The following is a 13711-nucleotide window of genomic DNA, read 5'->3' as shown; positions in this document are numbered from 1 at the left end:
AAATCATCTATACGGTGAAGTAGGTTAAGACCCCAAGTACGACACGTTTGCAGCCATTCACCCCGGTGGGTCTTCCTTTGCGAGTAATCGACAACAAAAAGCTTTAAGAATGTCGCATGATGCTCAAGGGCTTTAATTAAGTTACCTTCTACGGACTGTTTGTGTGGGATAGCGGCGAGGATAAAGTCTCACATGCAGTACATTGTGGGCTCGAATCTCATCAGGTGTTTTATATTTTTTATTTTATTTTAAAGCTTTATCAAAATGGCTTTGATCATTATTTTTATTTAATTAATTGGTTTAATTTTTTGTTACCTCTATCCCCTTGTCACAGCATTTTAATCACTGTATGAACTTTTCCATTTGTCCTCATTTTTTCTTTATATAATTTTGTACTCGGAATATTTGTGAATGTGAATCTAATTATATTTATTTATCTATTGCAATGTTTAAACACTTGAAAATATCGAAAATAACAAAAGACATAAAAATAAGAGACATTCAATCCAAAATTAAAGTCATAACAACCATAGAACCATTTAAATTAAAAAGCTCTCATTCAACAAAAACTCTATAATCAATTATTAAATAATAAATATCCAAAATAAAAATTATAGTTCTAGAAAAAATAAAGAAAAAAAACTCAAAGAACAAATAGAAAACAAATTCACGGCCTAAGATGAAAAAATTCATATCATTGATTCCACAAAATAACATTTTTAATTAAAATACTTAAGCAACCTAAACAAAAAAATATTCCCCCTTTAAACAAAGAATATTTAAAGGCAATCAATGTAAAAGTAAAAGATGATATTCACGAAAATAACCAAGAGAACAAGTATAAACACCAGAATAATAATTACCATAATCTATTTATATCGACTGTGCAATGGTGTTAAACTGTATTTTTCGTTACGATAAGTACTTTTTCTTGGTAATCATCATACAAGGATTCAAAACATAAATTCCTATTCCACTGTGGACAAAACAAAGCAGATGAAGATTTATAACGAGCGCAATAACATGACAGAAAATATCAGAGGATATAAACGAAAGAAAAGATATCAAAATTAATACATAAAATTAGTTAAACTCATATGACCGAAGGTTCCAAGCGAAAAAAGAATGATTTTAACATAAATTAGAGAAAATGAAGAAGTTGATACGATGGTTAAAATAACGTGATAAACAAATAGAAATAAAAAATTACATATAGATCATGTCACTGAATAAAACTAATGATCAGTCATTCGTTAAAAATTAAAAAATTAAAAAACTTGAAGTACCTGACGAGATTGGGGCCCGCAACATATTGTATTTGAGGCCCTTACCCTATCCATTACGCTACGAAACCAGTACGTACAACATCTTCAAAATTACAGAGCGTCACGCATAGTTCTGTTTTTTCTTCTTTTTTTTCGTTGCTCGCAAACGAGGCCTAGCAAGGTGAATGGCTGCAAGTTGTCTTTTGCAGCCTTCATGGCTTCAGGTAATAATGCTGATATGATCTTATCGCAGGAAATACACGATCCAGTCACGTTAATGTGACCACCTCTAAAAAACCAGGATAACCACCTGTTGCAGCGCTGACATGCAGGGAGAAAGTCAGTGAGGTTCTGAAATGGATATGGAGCCATGACGAGTCCAGCGTCGTGGCCAGCTGCTCTAGGTTTATCAGTTGAGGATCCATGGCGCGAACAAATAGTTGAAATGGCTCTAAGCACTATGAGACATAACATCTGAAGTCATCAGTCGACTAGACTTAGAATTACTTAAACCTAACTAACCTAAGGACATCACACACACCCATGCCCGAGGCAGGATTCGAACCTGCGACCGTAAAAGCAGCGCGGTTCCAGACTGAAGCGCCTAGAACTGCTCGGCCACAACGCCCGGCATATGGCGCGAACAGCCTACAGATTTTCGGTTGGGATTAAATGAGGGGAGTCTGATGGCCGGGGGCAGTACGGCAAACCCATTCTGGCGCTCTTCGAACCACGTACGTAGACTGTGAGCTGTGTGACATGTCGCATTGTCCTGCTGGTAAATGCCATCATGCTGAAAAAGAAACAAACTGCGTGCAGGAATGGACATGGTAGCCAAGGATAGATACATACTCGTGTTGATCCATTGTACCTTTCAGAATGACGAGATCAGCCAGGGAGTCCCACGAAAACATTATCCAGACCTCAACGCTCCATTCTCCGGCATGGACCCTTCCGACGATTGTTGCAAGGTGTTTGCTTTCAACGTTTCACGCCGAACACGCCAACGGCCATCTGTCCCATGGAGCATAAAAATTGATTCATCTGAAAAGACCACCTGTCGCTACTCGTTGGACGTGCAGTTGCGGTATTGGCATGCAATTTCCAGCCTTCGTCGCCGATGACAGCTTTCAGCATTGGCGCATGAACCAGCGCCTGCTACAGAGGCCCACACGCAGCAACGTTTGCTGAACGGTTGTTGAGCGGACACTGTTGGTTGCCCCTTGGCTCAGCTGGACGGCCAGTTGCTCAACAGTTGCACCCGCAGATGTCTCCGCAGCCGTCGTTCGCTTCTGTCATCTAAGGCCCGCGTTAAGCCACAGTTGACACGGCGCCCGTTTCACATAGCGCCATTTTGCCATGCACGGTGCACTAAACCACGACGGCACGCGAATACTTTACTTATTTAGCCGTTTCGTAAATGGTTTCATCTTTTATTCGAAAATGAATGATCATGCCCGTTGTGATGTCAGATGCCAGCCGCGGTGGCCGAGCGGTTCTAGGCGCTACAGTCTGGAACCGCGCGACCGCTACGTCGCACGTTCGAATCCTGCCTCGAGCATGGATGTGTGTGATGTCCTTAGGTTAGTTAGGTTTAAGTAGTTCTAAGTTCTAGGTGACTGATGACCTTAAGAGTTACGTCCCACAGTGCTCAGAGCCATTTGAACCATTTTTTGATGTCAGATAAATCTCTCCGTTTCCGCATTGCGACAACGAGTGCACTATTTTCCGCATCCCTCCGCAAGCTTTATATACCTTCCACTGTTAGTGTTGCCACCTGTCATCTGTGAATGGTTATTCTAAGTTGACGTCAGACATAGGTGGTGGTCATATTAATGTGATTGGATTGTGTATTACAACTACATATTTCCAAGCTTCATTTCGTTTCTGATTTCCTATTGAAGTAACTGCTTTAATACACCTGAGAATACTTTTTCCTTCAGGGTATCATTGGGAAGTTATACTATATAGCACGTGTAGCATAGATAATCACAGTGTGTAGTGGTATCGACCTATTCGTGTTGTGTGGTTTCAGTTACAGTCCATTACAAAGTGTACCTTTCTTATAATATTCTTACTACGAGGGTCGTCCACAAAGTAAATTCCGTTTCTATATCCATCCACGGCAGCGCAACGATCGCTGTTCCGAGCATGCGCGGCAGTTACCGTGACTCAAGGAGAAGACATATACGCCATTATAAGATCGCTGCTGCCGACGTGTGCTTTGTAGTGCTTCTTTATAATGTCAGCCGTAATTGAAAATGCCGCCGCTGTAAAATCAGATCTGTGATTCGTTTTCTAAATGCAAAGAACGTTAATCAAAGAAAATTCATGGGCAAATCTGCGAGGTTTACGGACAAAATCCTATGAGTGGTTCAATGGGTAGAAGATGGGTCAGACTGATCAATGAAGGACTGATCGAGTGCAAAATGAAGAGCGAAGTAGACGCCTGTCTGTGGTTACTGATGAACTGGTTCACACTATTGAAGAGAATATTAAGCAGAACCGTAAGTTTACATTTAGCGCCCTTGCTATGGAAGTCCCTCAAATCTCACGATCACCAATTCATGAAACAGTTACTGAAAAACGGAAATTTCGAAAATTTTGCTCACGTTGGGCACCCAAAATTATTACTGAACAACACAAAAACAACGGATGGGCAGTGCACTTCAGTTTTTGACACGCTATAATGAAGAAGGCGAAGGTTTTCTTTCTCGGATAGTCACGGGGGATGAAACTTGGGTATAGTACGACATCCCTGAAACATAACGGTAATCAGTGGAATAGAGGCACACTTCATCCTCAACGAAGGTTAGGCCATAGCAAATCTCGACACTTCGAAAAGTCATGTGCACCGTTTTTTGGGACAGAAAAGGCTTTTTGTTGATTGATTTCTTACCACTTGGCCAAACAATCAATGCACGTGGTTACTGCGAGACCATTAAGAAATTGCGCCGCGCAGTACAGAACAAGCGCCGAGGATTACTGTCAAAAAGTGTTGTTTTTTCCACGATAATGCCCGATCTCACACGGCGAATGTGACCAAACTACTCTTACGGGAATTTCACTGAGATGCGTTTGATCATCCTCCGTACAGCCCGGACCTCGCTCCTAGCGACTTTCATCTCTTCTTACACCTAAAATATGTCCATGGTGGTCAACACTCCAACGATGATGACGAGCTGAAATGACATGTTACCACATGGTTGAAAACACAGGCGGCAACCTTCTGTAAAGAAGGCATACAAAAACTTGTGCCACGCTGTGACAAGTGCCTATAAAATTTCGGAAGCTATGTAGAAAAGTAGTTTATCAGCTGCAGATTTTTCTACAATAAATATTTTTTCTGCATCTGTTTGTTTCACATAACCAAACGAAACTTACTTTGTGGACATACCTCATATTACCGTTTTCGTCCTTCACCCTTTACGAACCGAAACAATATTATTGTAAATTACGGAAGTGGAAAAGAATCGTATTTGGGATCCAGTAAAGGTGATCTACATGTTTCTGTTGGCATGGTTGTATTTCGTGTCATGAGATGGGACTTTTTTAAACAACAATATCGAACCAGTTGCAGACAGTTTACGTACCTGTGTTGGTTTTGCTGTTGCAGTAGTCGGTAAGGAACTTCTCTAGCGTGAAGCGCGGCAGGTGCAGGTTCTTGACCACCTGCACCGGGTCGCCGTCTTTCCACAGGAACACCAGGTCATCAGTCGTCCAACCATCTGCAACACCGTACCACGTATCAGGCCTGCTTCTGAGCAAACACAGTTTTGCCCTTGGAACGTTAGTCAACAAACTAGTTGAAATTACATGACACATGGTAATTCTGACTTGTAGGTAAAGCAAATTCCTGAAGTCTGTGTAGTTATTGTTTCAAGCTAGTATCCACTTCACTGGAATCATTTGAATTACTAAGATCGTTCTTTACAACAAACAAATCTTTGGTTATTAGTTAGCCTTCTGGATTCAAATCAGCGAAGTGGTGCGAACCTTTACATCAAATACCTGGAGACGAATCCCTTTCCCGGTTGCTACAGTAACTATTGCTATTTGTTTATCTCATTATTCAACTGTTTTCCATATCTAGCATGGTGTTCTCAGTATTAAATATTCAATGGGGATCCTGACATGAAATTTAAACTTAAAATGTCCTGGTCGCCTAACCCAATGAAGCAGATTCAAAATCACTAAATCCACTGAAATCAAAAAGCACTTTGGTCACATGTCACATAGAGCAGATAGGCGATGTCTTGACCGCTTTTACGAAACTTTCAGACAATCCGTCATGATTATTAGTGGGCAGTGCACCATCCATCAAGACATACACTGTATGTCTGACCATCATTGATACTATGCAGCACGAGGCTACTACATGTGCTCGTTCTATCCATAAAGGCAACTAAAACTATGGATTTGTGTACAAATTTCCCAAAATAAAAGGTACTACTTTGTTGTATGTTCTTCCCTTATTCGTGATCGCAGTTCAAATTTGGAGTTTTAGTGAAATAATGAAAACACAGAGAATTGGAATAGCTCATGACAAATATTTCAATAACGTTATCGCTGCGGCTTTTGATACGGGAATACTGCGGAACATGTCCACAAGTTACGACTGTGAGGTGTGCATACTGCTTCACTCCGCTATGTTTTAAACATTGTACTGAAACCCGACGTCTGCACATCGAAGGCGAATAAGACAAAAACGTACGCCAACATAAATCGATTTTGTAAAATATAACTTTTAAGAACTCTAAATCTTAACATACATTAATTCAAGTAGATTTTAGATTTTTTCCGGATAACAGTCCATTTACGACTATTCGAACTACTGTACTTTCTCTGTCCATTTCAAACCAATCACCGCAGGTAGCAAACAGAAAGTAAAACAAATCAAGACAATTCAGGATTTTCTTCTCCACAAAGGCTGTGGAAGTAAGTCATTCTACTGGGTTTCGGCACATGTAAAATGGGGGAAACCTAATATCAGGTGCAACAATAGACTAAAGAAAATCTGCAGGTGACATGCTGTGCAACAATATGCCTTCCGCTAACTGTAGGAAATTTATTGGTAAAGAAAGTGATCATGCGCCTGGTTGGCTGGAAGTGGGACTGAAATAACAGTCGGTCCTTTTCAAAAACCAAGCGAGGTGTGCTCTAAACACCCCCTGGACTAGAATGCTGCCTGTGGTGCAAAGATCCCTTCTCTATTTCGAGGATGCATCATAAATCGGTCCTTAATATGTTCATTTAATTATGTACCACAAAATTTAGGGAAACATTTTCTATTTACTGGTTGAGGGCTGTTCATCCTCTTATTTGCGACTTGCATGCTGATACGAAAAATACGAGAGGCCTCCAGATTTTGCTGAGAAAGCCTATATCGTAACAGGGTGTGTGCTTTTCTTCAACAGGTTGATCCCAACTAGCATAGTATCAAATGTTACGTATTTTGCAACTCTTGATAAGTATGAAAATCTTTGTTGTCTAAGCAATAACTTTATTGAATTTTATTTTAGTTCTGGTAGCTATTTTTCTATTTTACTTATTTAATTTATGTATTTGCCTACAATACCGCAGGCTCCAAATAACCATACCAACAAATGTTTGGATAATTTTACATGCAGTTTACAGTGTATATGAAGTTTATTGTTAACAATAATATAGGACAGTGACGCAAGCATATTGTTTTGATTTCTTAATCTGTTGGTCTTACTCTGCGTGTCTGCTGCCAATATCTTTAGTGACTAGAAAATATGACGTCATACAAACTGCAAAGGTTACGTAAATTAACGCTCACATGTGAACCAAAGACGATAGCTAAACATTTCGCAAAATGTCAAGATTTTAGTTTTCCGACTATGACCAACAATTATAAAGGGAACGCTATAATCAGCCGATGACGCAGCAAAAGAGTATCGAGCCCTGATCTGCAGTTGTAAATGTGGATGCGATGATGCGGAACTCACAGCTGGCCATCCTCAGCGAGCAGACCTGCCTGTCGAGCGGGTACAGCTTCAGGTTCATCGGGCAGGAGAGCGTCAGAGAGATTCTGAAACACACACATGCGTTGCGTTGCTCATACTGAACAGCCTTGAAACATAGCGAAGAATATAACTAGTGTATTATCGACTTACATTTCGCTAAGCAAACTACACAAGTGAATTTAACAATATTTGACTATATTACGTATGAGTGTAATGACGAAAGTAGCCTTCTAAATTGTCGGCTGTGATCACGTTGTTATCGACAGTACTCTGATAACAAGATCGCACAGAAACTTCGTTGGTAATTTGCTCCATTACGGTCTCTGCTTGCAGCTGAGACAACGTAGCAGCTCCAGTGCAATCGTGAGAATAGTTGGAGACATTGCGTGCGTTTCTTCAGCGGTTAAGCTGATGCAATCTGTGAGCGTTGCTTCTGTTTAATCCACCCTTTTTCCTGTGATACGGTGGCGACGTCATCCCCTTGATAAATTTTGACTGGAAAGTGAAAAAACGTACTCAGGTACGATGTCTCGGTTACCTCGCGCTACCTGGTGACGTTACAGCACAATGTGTCTACAACAGGGAGCTGCTACGTCCATTTCGTGCGTAGCTAAAATAATTTAAAGTCTGTACGTGGAATTTTTAGTCTCTTGTGCTTAATCAGAATACTTTTGCTAACAATAGCAACAAACGTGAATTTTTGTTGGTATTTTCCCTCACCCGTAAATACATAGTAATGTACTCATGGAAAGACGGTGGAAGCGTAACATGCAAGCACAAAGAGAACACTTGCTTCTGCGTAGCGTTGAATGGAATTCTGTAACGAGGCACAGACATTATAATCCAAAATTTTTTTGTGTTAGTAAATTTTTCAGTCGCTCTTCTCACCTGATACTGTAGAGCACCGATCCATAAGGAAAAATACGTATATAAACGTTGGGCATGATAATGTTATGAAAATGTCCTTCCTTTTCGTTAGAGAAAAATAAATCTGGCATCCATACTCTGTTGGCGTCTGTCAGTGTCAGGTACTTTATTTTTCCTGTAATAGAAGAACACACACAAGTGAATCAGCGGGGAAGTTTCTTAATCTGATTAAGATCAACTTGTCATAATGATGCAAAATTTTAATACAAAACTACATGTCATATCGGTTTAAGAAGCTTAGCTCACAATATTGGGGGGGGGGGGGGGGGGAAAGGAATATTTATGTTTATCTTAACTGAGACGACTAGCGCTAGGTAGCTGTTTTTCAAATATTGAGGGGATGCGACATTACGTGTCTTCAAGCGCTTTGGGCCTATTAGTATAGCGCAAGTTATGTAGGAGCAACAGGTTTAATTAGTTAGTTAATTAGTTATTTGATGTGAATCTTCAGGTTTTCGCGGCGCAAAGACTGCTCCATTAAATTTCGGGAATGCAGCCGCATAAATTCTGCTTCTTCCTCTAATATTTCGGCTGTATATCTTTCAGCCATCTTCAGAGAGAGCCGTACGACTGACGCTCCAGCGCTCGCTCCATCCTTTTAAACTCGCGGACCGCGCCACTGCGCATGCGGCCACAGATGAACAAGGCGCCAGTGATGTTGATCGGCGGCAAAGACGTAACATATGCATGAGTTACGTCTGTGACTGCGCATTCGATCCATGCTGGGAGATCGATGTATTACTGGGAGCTGAACTGTAGCGACGTCTTTGTAAGTTCAATATTGAAAGTGCCGGATTCCATGATCTATCTAACGTGAAACCGCTGTCTCTATTAATTAAATTCTTCGCCAAGCGGATTTCAATGGCCTCTTTTACTACGGAGTCCCAGAAAGATGAAACAGAAGTCAGAATTTCGACATTTTCATATACCATAGAGTGACCTGAATCAATACAATGCTCTGCCACGGCCGATTTACTGGGTTGTAAGAGCCGAGTGTACCTGCGATGTTCCGTACACCTCTCTTGGACTGTACGATTCGTTTGTCCGATATATGAAAGGCCACATTCACATGGTATTTTGTAAACTCCAGGTTTGCGGAGTAGTAAGTCATCTTTAACGGAACCCAGCAGTGCAGCCGTCTTCGCCGGTGGACGAAAAATCACTTTTACTTTATGTTTAGTGAGGATCCGTCCTATTTTGGATGAAAGGCTTCCCACATACGGCAGGACAGCCATGGATTTAAATGTTTCCTCGTCATCTTCTGCATTCCTTACGGACACCTTAGGTTTTATTTGTAGTGCCTTACGTATCTGTTGTGGAGAATACCCGTTGTCCTCAAAAACTCTCTTCAAATGTAAAAGTTCGTCTTTTAAACTACTTTCATCAGATATGACGTGTGCTCGGTGTACCAAAGTTCTTAGAACACTACTCGTCTGCGAAGGATGGTGACAGCTATTTGCATGTAAATATAAGTCCGTATGGGTCGGTTTCCGATATACTGCATGACCCAGAGTGCCATCTTCTTTACGCCGAACCAAGACATCCAAAAATGGAAGACATCCCTCGTTTTCCACTTCCATTGTAAACTGAATTTGTCCATGGATGGAATTCAGATGGTTTAAGAAGTCCTGCAATTTGTCCTCGCCATGGGGCCACACTACAAAGGTGTCGTCAACGTACCTCCAAAAAACTGTAGGCTTCAAACTAGCAGATTCCAGGGCCTTCTCCTCGAAATCCTCCATAAATAAATTGGCCACCAAGGGTGACAAAGGACTACCCATGGCAACACCGTCAGTCTGTTCAAAAAAGTTGTTATTAAATAAAAAGTATGTGGAGGTCATCACATGGTGAAACAAAGCTAAAATCTCCTTATCAAAACTTTTTCCAATGAGATCTAAAGATTCAGAGAGAGGTACCTTAGTAAATAGCGACACTACATCAAAGCTGACTAATAGATCAGAGGTGTTCAGTTTCAAAGATTTTAATTTGCCAATGAAATCTGCAGAGTTCCTTATATGATGATCACATTTTCCCACAAGCGGCCTCAATAGTGACGCCAGGTGCTTGGCACAATCATAGTTGGGAGAACCAATACTGCTCACGATAGGACGTAGAGGAACGTCTTTCTTATGGATCTTTGGGAGACCATAAAGCCTTGGAGGCACTGCACCACTTGGTTTCAGTCTTCGTATGACCTCTGATCTATTAGTCAGCTTTGATGTAGTGTCGCTATTTACTAAGGTACCTCTCTCTGAATCTTTAGATCTCATTGGAAAAAGTTTTGATAAGGAGATTTTAGCTTTGTTTCACCATGTGATGACCTCCACATACTTTTTATTTAATAACAACTTTTTTGAACAGACTGACGGTGTTGCCATGGGTAGTCCTTTGTCACCCTTGGTGGCCAATTTATTTATGGAGGATTTCGAGGAGAAGGCCCTGGAATCTGCTAGTTTGAAGCCTACAGTTTTTTGGAGGTACGTTGACGACACCTTTGTAGTGTGGCCCCATGGCGAGGACAAATTGCAGGACTTCTTAAACCATCTGAATTCCATCCATGGACAAATTCAGTTTACAATGGAAGTGGAAAACGAGGGATGTCTTCCATTTTTGGATGTCTTGGTTCGGCGTAAAGAAGATGGCACTCTGGGTCATGCAGTATATCGGAAACCGACCCATACGGACTTATATTTACATGCAAATAGCTGTCACCATCCTTCGCAGACGAGTAGTGTTCTAAGAACTTTGGTACACCGAGCACACGTCATATCTGATGAAAGTAGTTTAAAAGACGAACTTTTACATTTGAAGAGAGTTTTTGAGGACAACGGGTATTCTCCACAACAGATACGTAAGGCACTACAAATAAAACCTAAGGTGTCCGTAAGGAATGCAGAAGATGACGAGGAAACATTTAAATCCATGGCTGTCCTGCCGTATGTGGGAAGCCTTTCATCCAAAATAGGACGGATCCTCACTAAACATAAAGTAAAAGTGATTTTTCGTCCACCGGCGAAGACGGCTGCACTGCTGGGTTCCGTTAAAGATGACTTACTACTCCGCAAACCTGGAGTTTACAAAATACCATGTGAATGTGGCCTTTCATATATCGGACAAACGAATCGTACAGTCCAAGAGAGGTGTACGGAACATCGCAGGTACACTCGGCTCTTACAACCCAGTAAATCGGCCGTGGCAGAGCATTGTATTGATTCAGGTCACTCTATGGTATATGAAAATGTCGAAATTCTGACTTCTGTTTCATCTTTCTGGGACTCCGTAGTAAAAGAGGCCATTGAAATCCGCTTGGCGAAGAATTTAATTAATAGAGACAGCGGTTTCACGTTAGATAGATCATGGAATCCGGCACTTTCAATATTGAACTTACAAAGACGTCGCTACAGTTCAGCTCCCAGTAATACATCGATCTCCCAGCATGGATCGAATGCGCAGTCACAGACGTAACTCATGCATATGTTACGTCTTTGCCGCCGATCAACATCACTGGCGCCTTGTTCATCTGTGGCCGCATGCGCAGTGGCGCGGTCCGCGAGTTTAAAAGGATGGAGCGAGCGCTGGAGCGTCAGTCGTACGGCTCTCTCTGAAGATGGCTGAAAGATATACAGCCGAAATATTAGAAGAAGAAGCAGAATTTATGCGGCTGCATTCCCGAAATTTAATGGAGCAATTAGTTATTTGTTCCACTGATCAATCTCATGGTAACCGTCATAATGTGGAACGTGTAAAGCGCTTAAGAAATGCACACATGAATCAAGGTTTTTCTTTTTTTGTAAGCTTAAATGTTTTTATTTACCTACCCATTCCCATAAATGGCAAAAAATGTATACATTATACCTACAGATTAACCTATTCCTATTCAAGAATTCATCTATGTTATAGAAGGAGTTGTCAAGGAGATATAACATCAGTTTATTTTTAAAACTATTACTGCTGTCTTGTCATCCGCTTATATCGACATTCATTCACATAAACGGTGAAAACTGGTTTGTAGAAGCGTTCATTACCGTCCTCAACACTTAGCAGTTATACCTTACATTTGAAAAAGAAGAGGCGCTCGATCTCATTTTTCAGCGTGTTCTGTGAAAAACCATAAAACGTCACATTGTTTGGATCAAATTAAAGGACTGGGCATACAAACATGCTACGACTAATATACTAAGATGAGAGATTGAGAAATTTGAAAGCTTGGCGGGAAACCCAATCAACCTGATAAACAAAACTGAAACGATGGTGAACCCCGCGTTGTGTCATTGATGCTGTTTCCATTTTCCTTCTCTGACTTACTTGTATGGTAAGCAAAGGAAACAGTGTTTTATCAAATGCTGTTGTGGATACGACTCGAATTAAAGGAAGGTGGACGGAGACACTGAATTTAAAAACTAGCCTATATGTGCTAATGAGCGGGCCGCAGAACTTCAATTTGCGTTGAAGGCGTCACATTAGATTCAGAATTGTCAAGTTCCCTTCCTCCATAAGACAATGAGAGATGATTTACGATTTAATTTTGAAGGATGATGCACAATCGTACGAGTCGGTAATATATGGCATTAGTCATCGTCTTCCAGTCTACGAAATTCGGGGATGAAACTTTTTTCTATTCTTGCGATTCGAATCAACTACCTCGGAATCCTGTTATGAATCGCTGTTACGCAGCCAGCAAATGAAGTTGCTTTCCAGACCTAGATTAGAACAGTTGCCTATTAGGCGTAGATCTCTTTTACTAGAGCCGTTCAGAACACTTACCGGGCCGATTCACACCTTAAAAGTGCAATCGCGTGGGTCCTGCGATTCCAAAGTATTCCCGTCAACCCTTCAGCTTTGAAGATACTGAAATATTAACAGCACTTCATCTACAAGGAAATGAAGCATCACATACTCTACTGATGCTGCCTCATTCAATATGGAGAGACTATTGGGAAATGCCATGGACTAAACCAAAAGTTTTGTTTTCTGATTGGTTGAAATACGTCAGCCGAGTATTGGTTGGACACACTTCATAAGTAAAGATATATTAAGCCTATTTTTACTTTAGACGTGCAAACACGAGGTGTGATGTGGAGAAAGGAGTCACATTTGTATGTTGAAAGCGTGATTTTCCCCTCTCCTTTTCTATGTATTAACTAACTGGCAGTTACTGTGCTCGGTTAGCAACCTTTCATACTGTTAATCCTGCTCGCTTGTAAAGTATGTAAAAATGGTTCAAATGGCTCTGAGCACTATGGAACTTAACATCTGAGGTCATCAGTCCCCTAGACTCAGAATTACTTAAACCTAACTAACCTAAGGACATCACACACATCCATGCCCGAGGCAGAATTCGAACCTGCGGCTGTAGCAGCAGCGCGGTGCCGGACTGAAGCGCCTAGAATCGCACGGGCACATAGCCGGCGCAAAGTATATAAGCTCCATATCATTGGGAATAGACATTGAGATCGTTAGTCAGAGACGTCAAACAGCTCCAATAGGAGGGTTTCTAGTTGATCACGTGTTTTGCGAAACAGTTCGAAA

The 13711-nt window shown here is 41.1% G+C and overlaps 1 protein-coding gene across 11 annotated transcripts in view; it reads right to left on the bottom strand.

Annotated features, from left to right (window-relative positions):
* LOC126484627 (glutamate-gated chloride channel) overlaps positions 1-13711 on the bottom strand; it is a 724772-nt gene that overhangs the window by 113506 nt on the left and 597555 nt on the right. For all 11 annotated transcript variants that reach the window (XM_050108232.1, XM_050108236.1, XM_050108244.1 and 8 more), the window contains 3 exons: positions 8144-8297; positions 7238-7320; positions 4859-4993 (listed from right to left, as the gene is read on the bottom strand). In XM_050108232.1, coding sequence (XP_049964189.1) covers positions 4859-4993; positions 7238-7320; positions 8144-8297 — 372 coding nt within the window. The remainder of the gene's footprint in view (positions 1-4858; positions 4994-7237; positions 7321-8143; positions 8298-13711) is intronic.

Source organism: Schistocerca serialis, chromosome 1 (assembly GCF_023864345.2).
Source record: "Schistocerca serialis cubense isolate TAMUIC-IGC-003099 chromosome 1, iqSchSeri2.2, whole genome shotgun sequence".
Lineage (NCBI taxonomy): Eukaryota > Metazoa > Arthropoda > Insecta > Orthoptera > Acrididae > Schistocerca > Schistocerca serialis.
The sequence above is the reverse complement of the archived record's forward strand: the minus strand, read 5'-3'. Positions and strand labels throughout refer to the sequence as shown.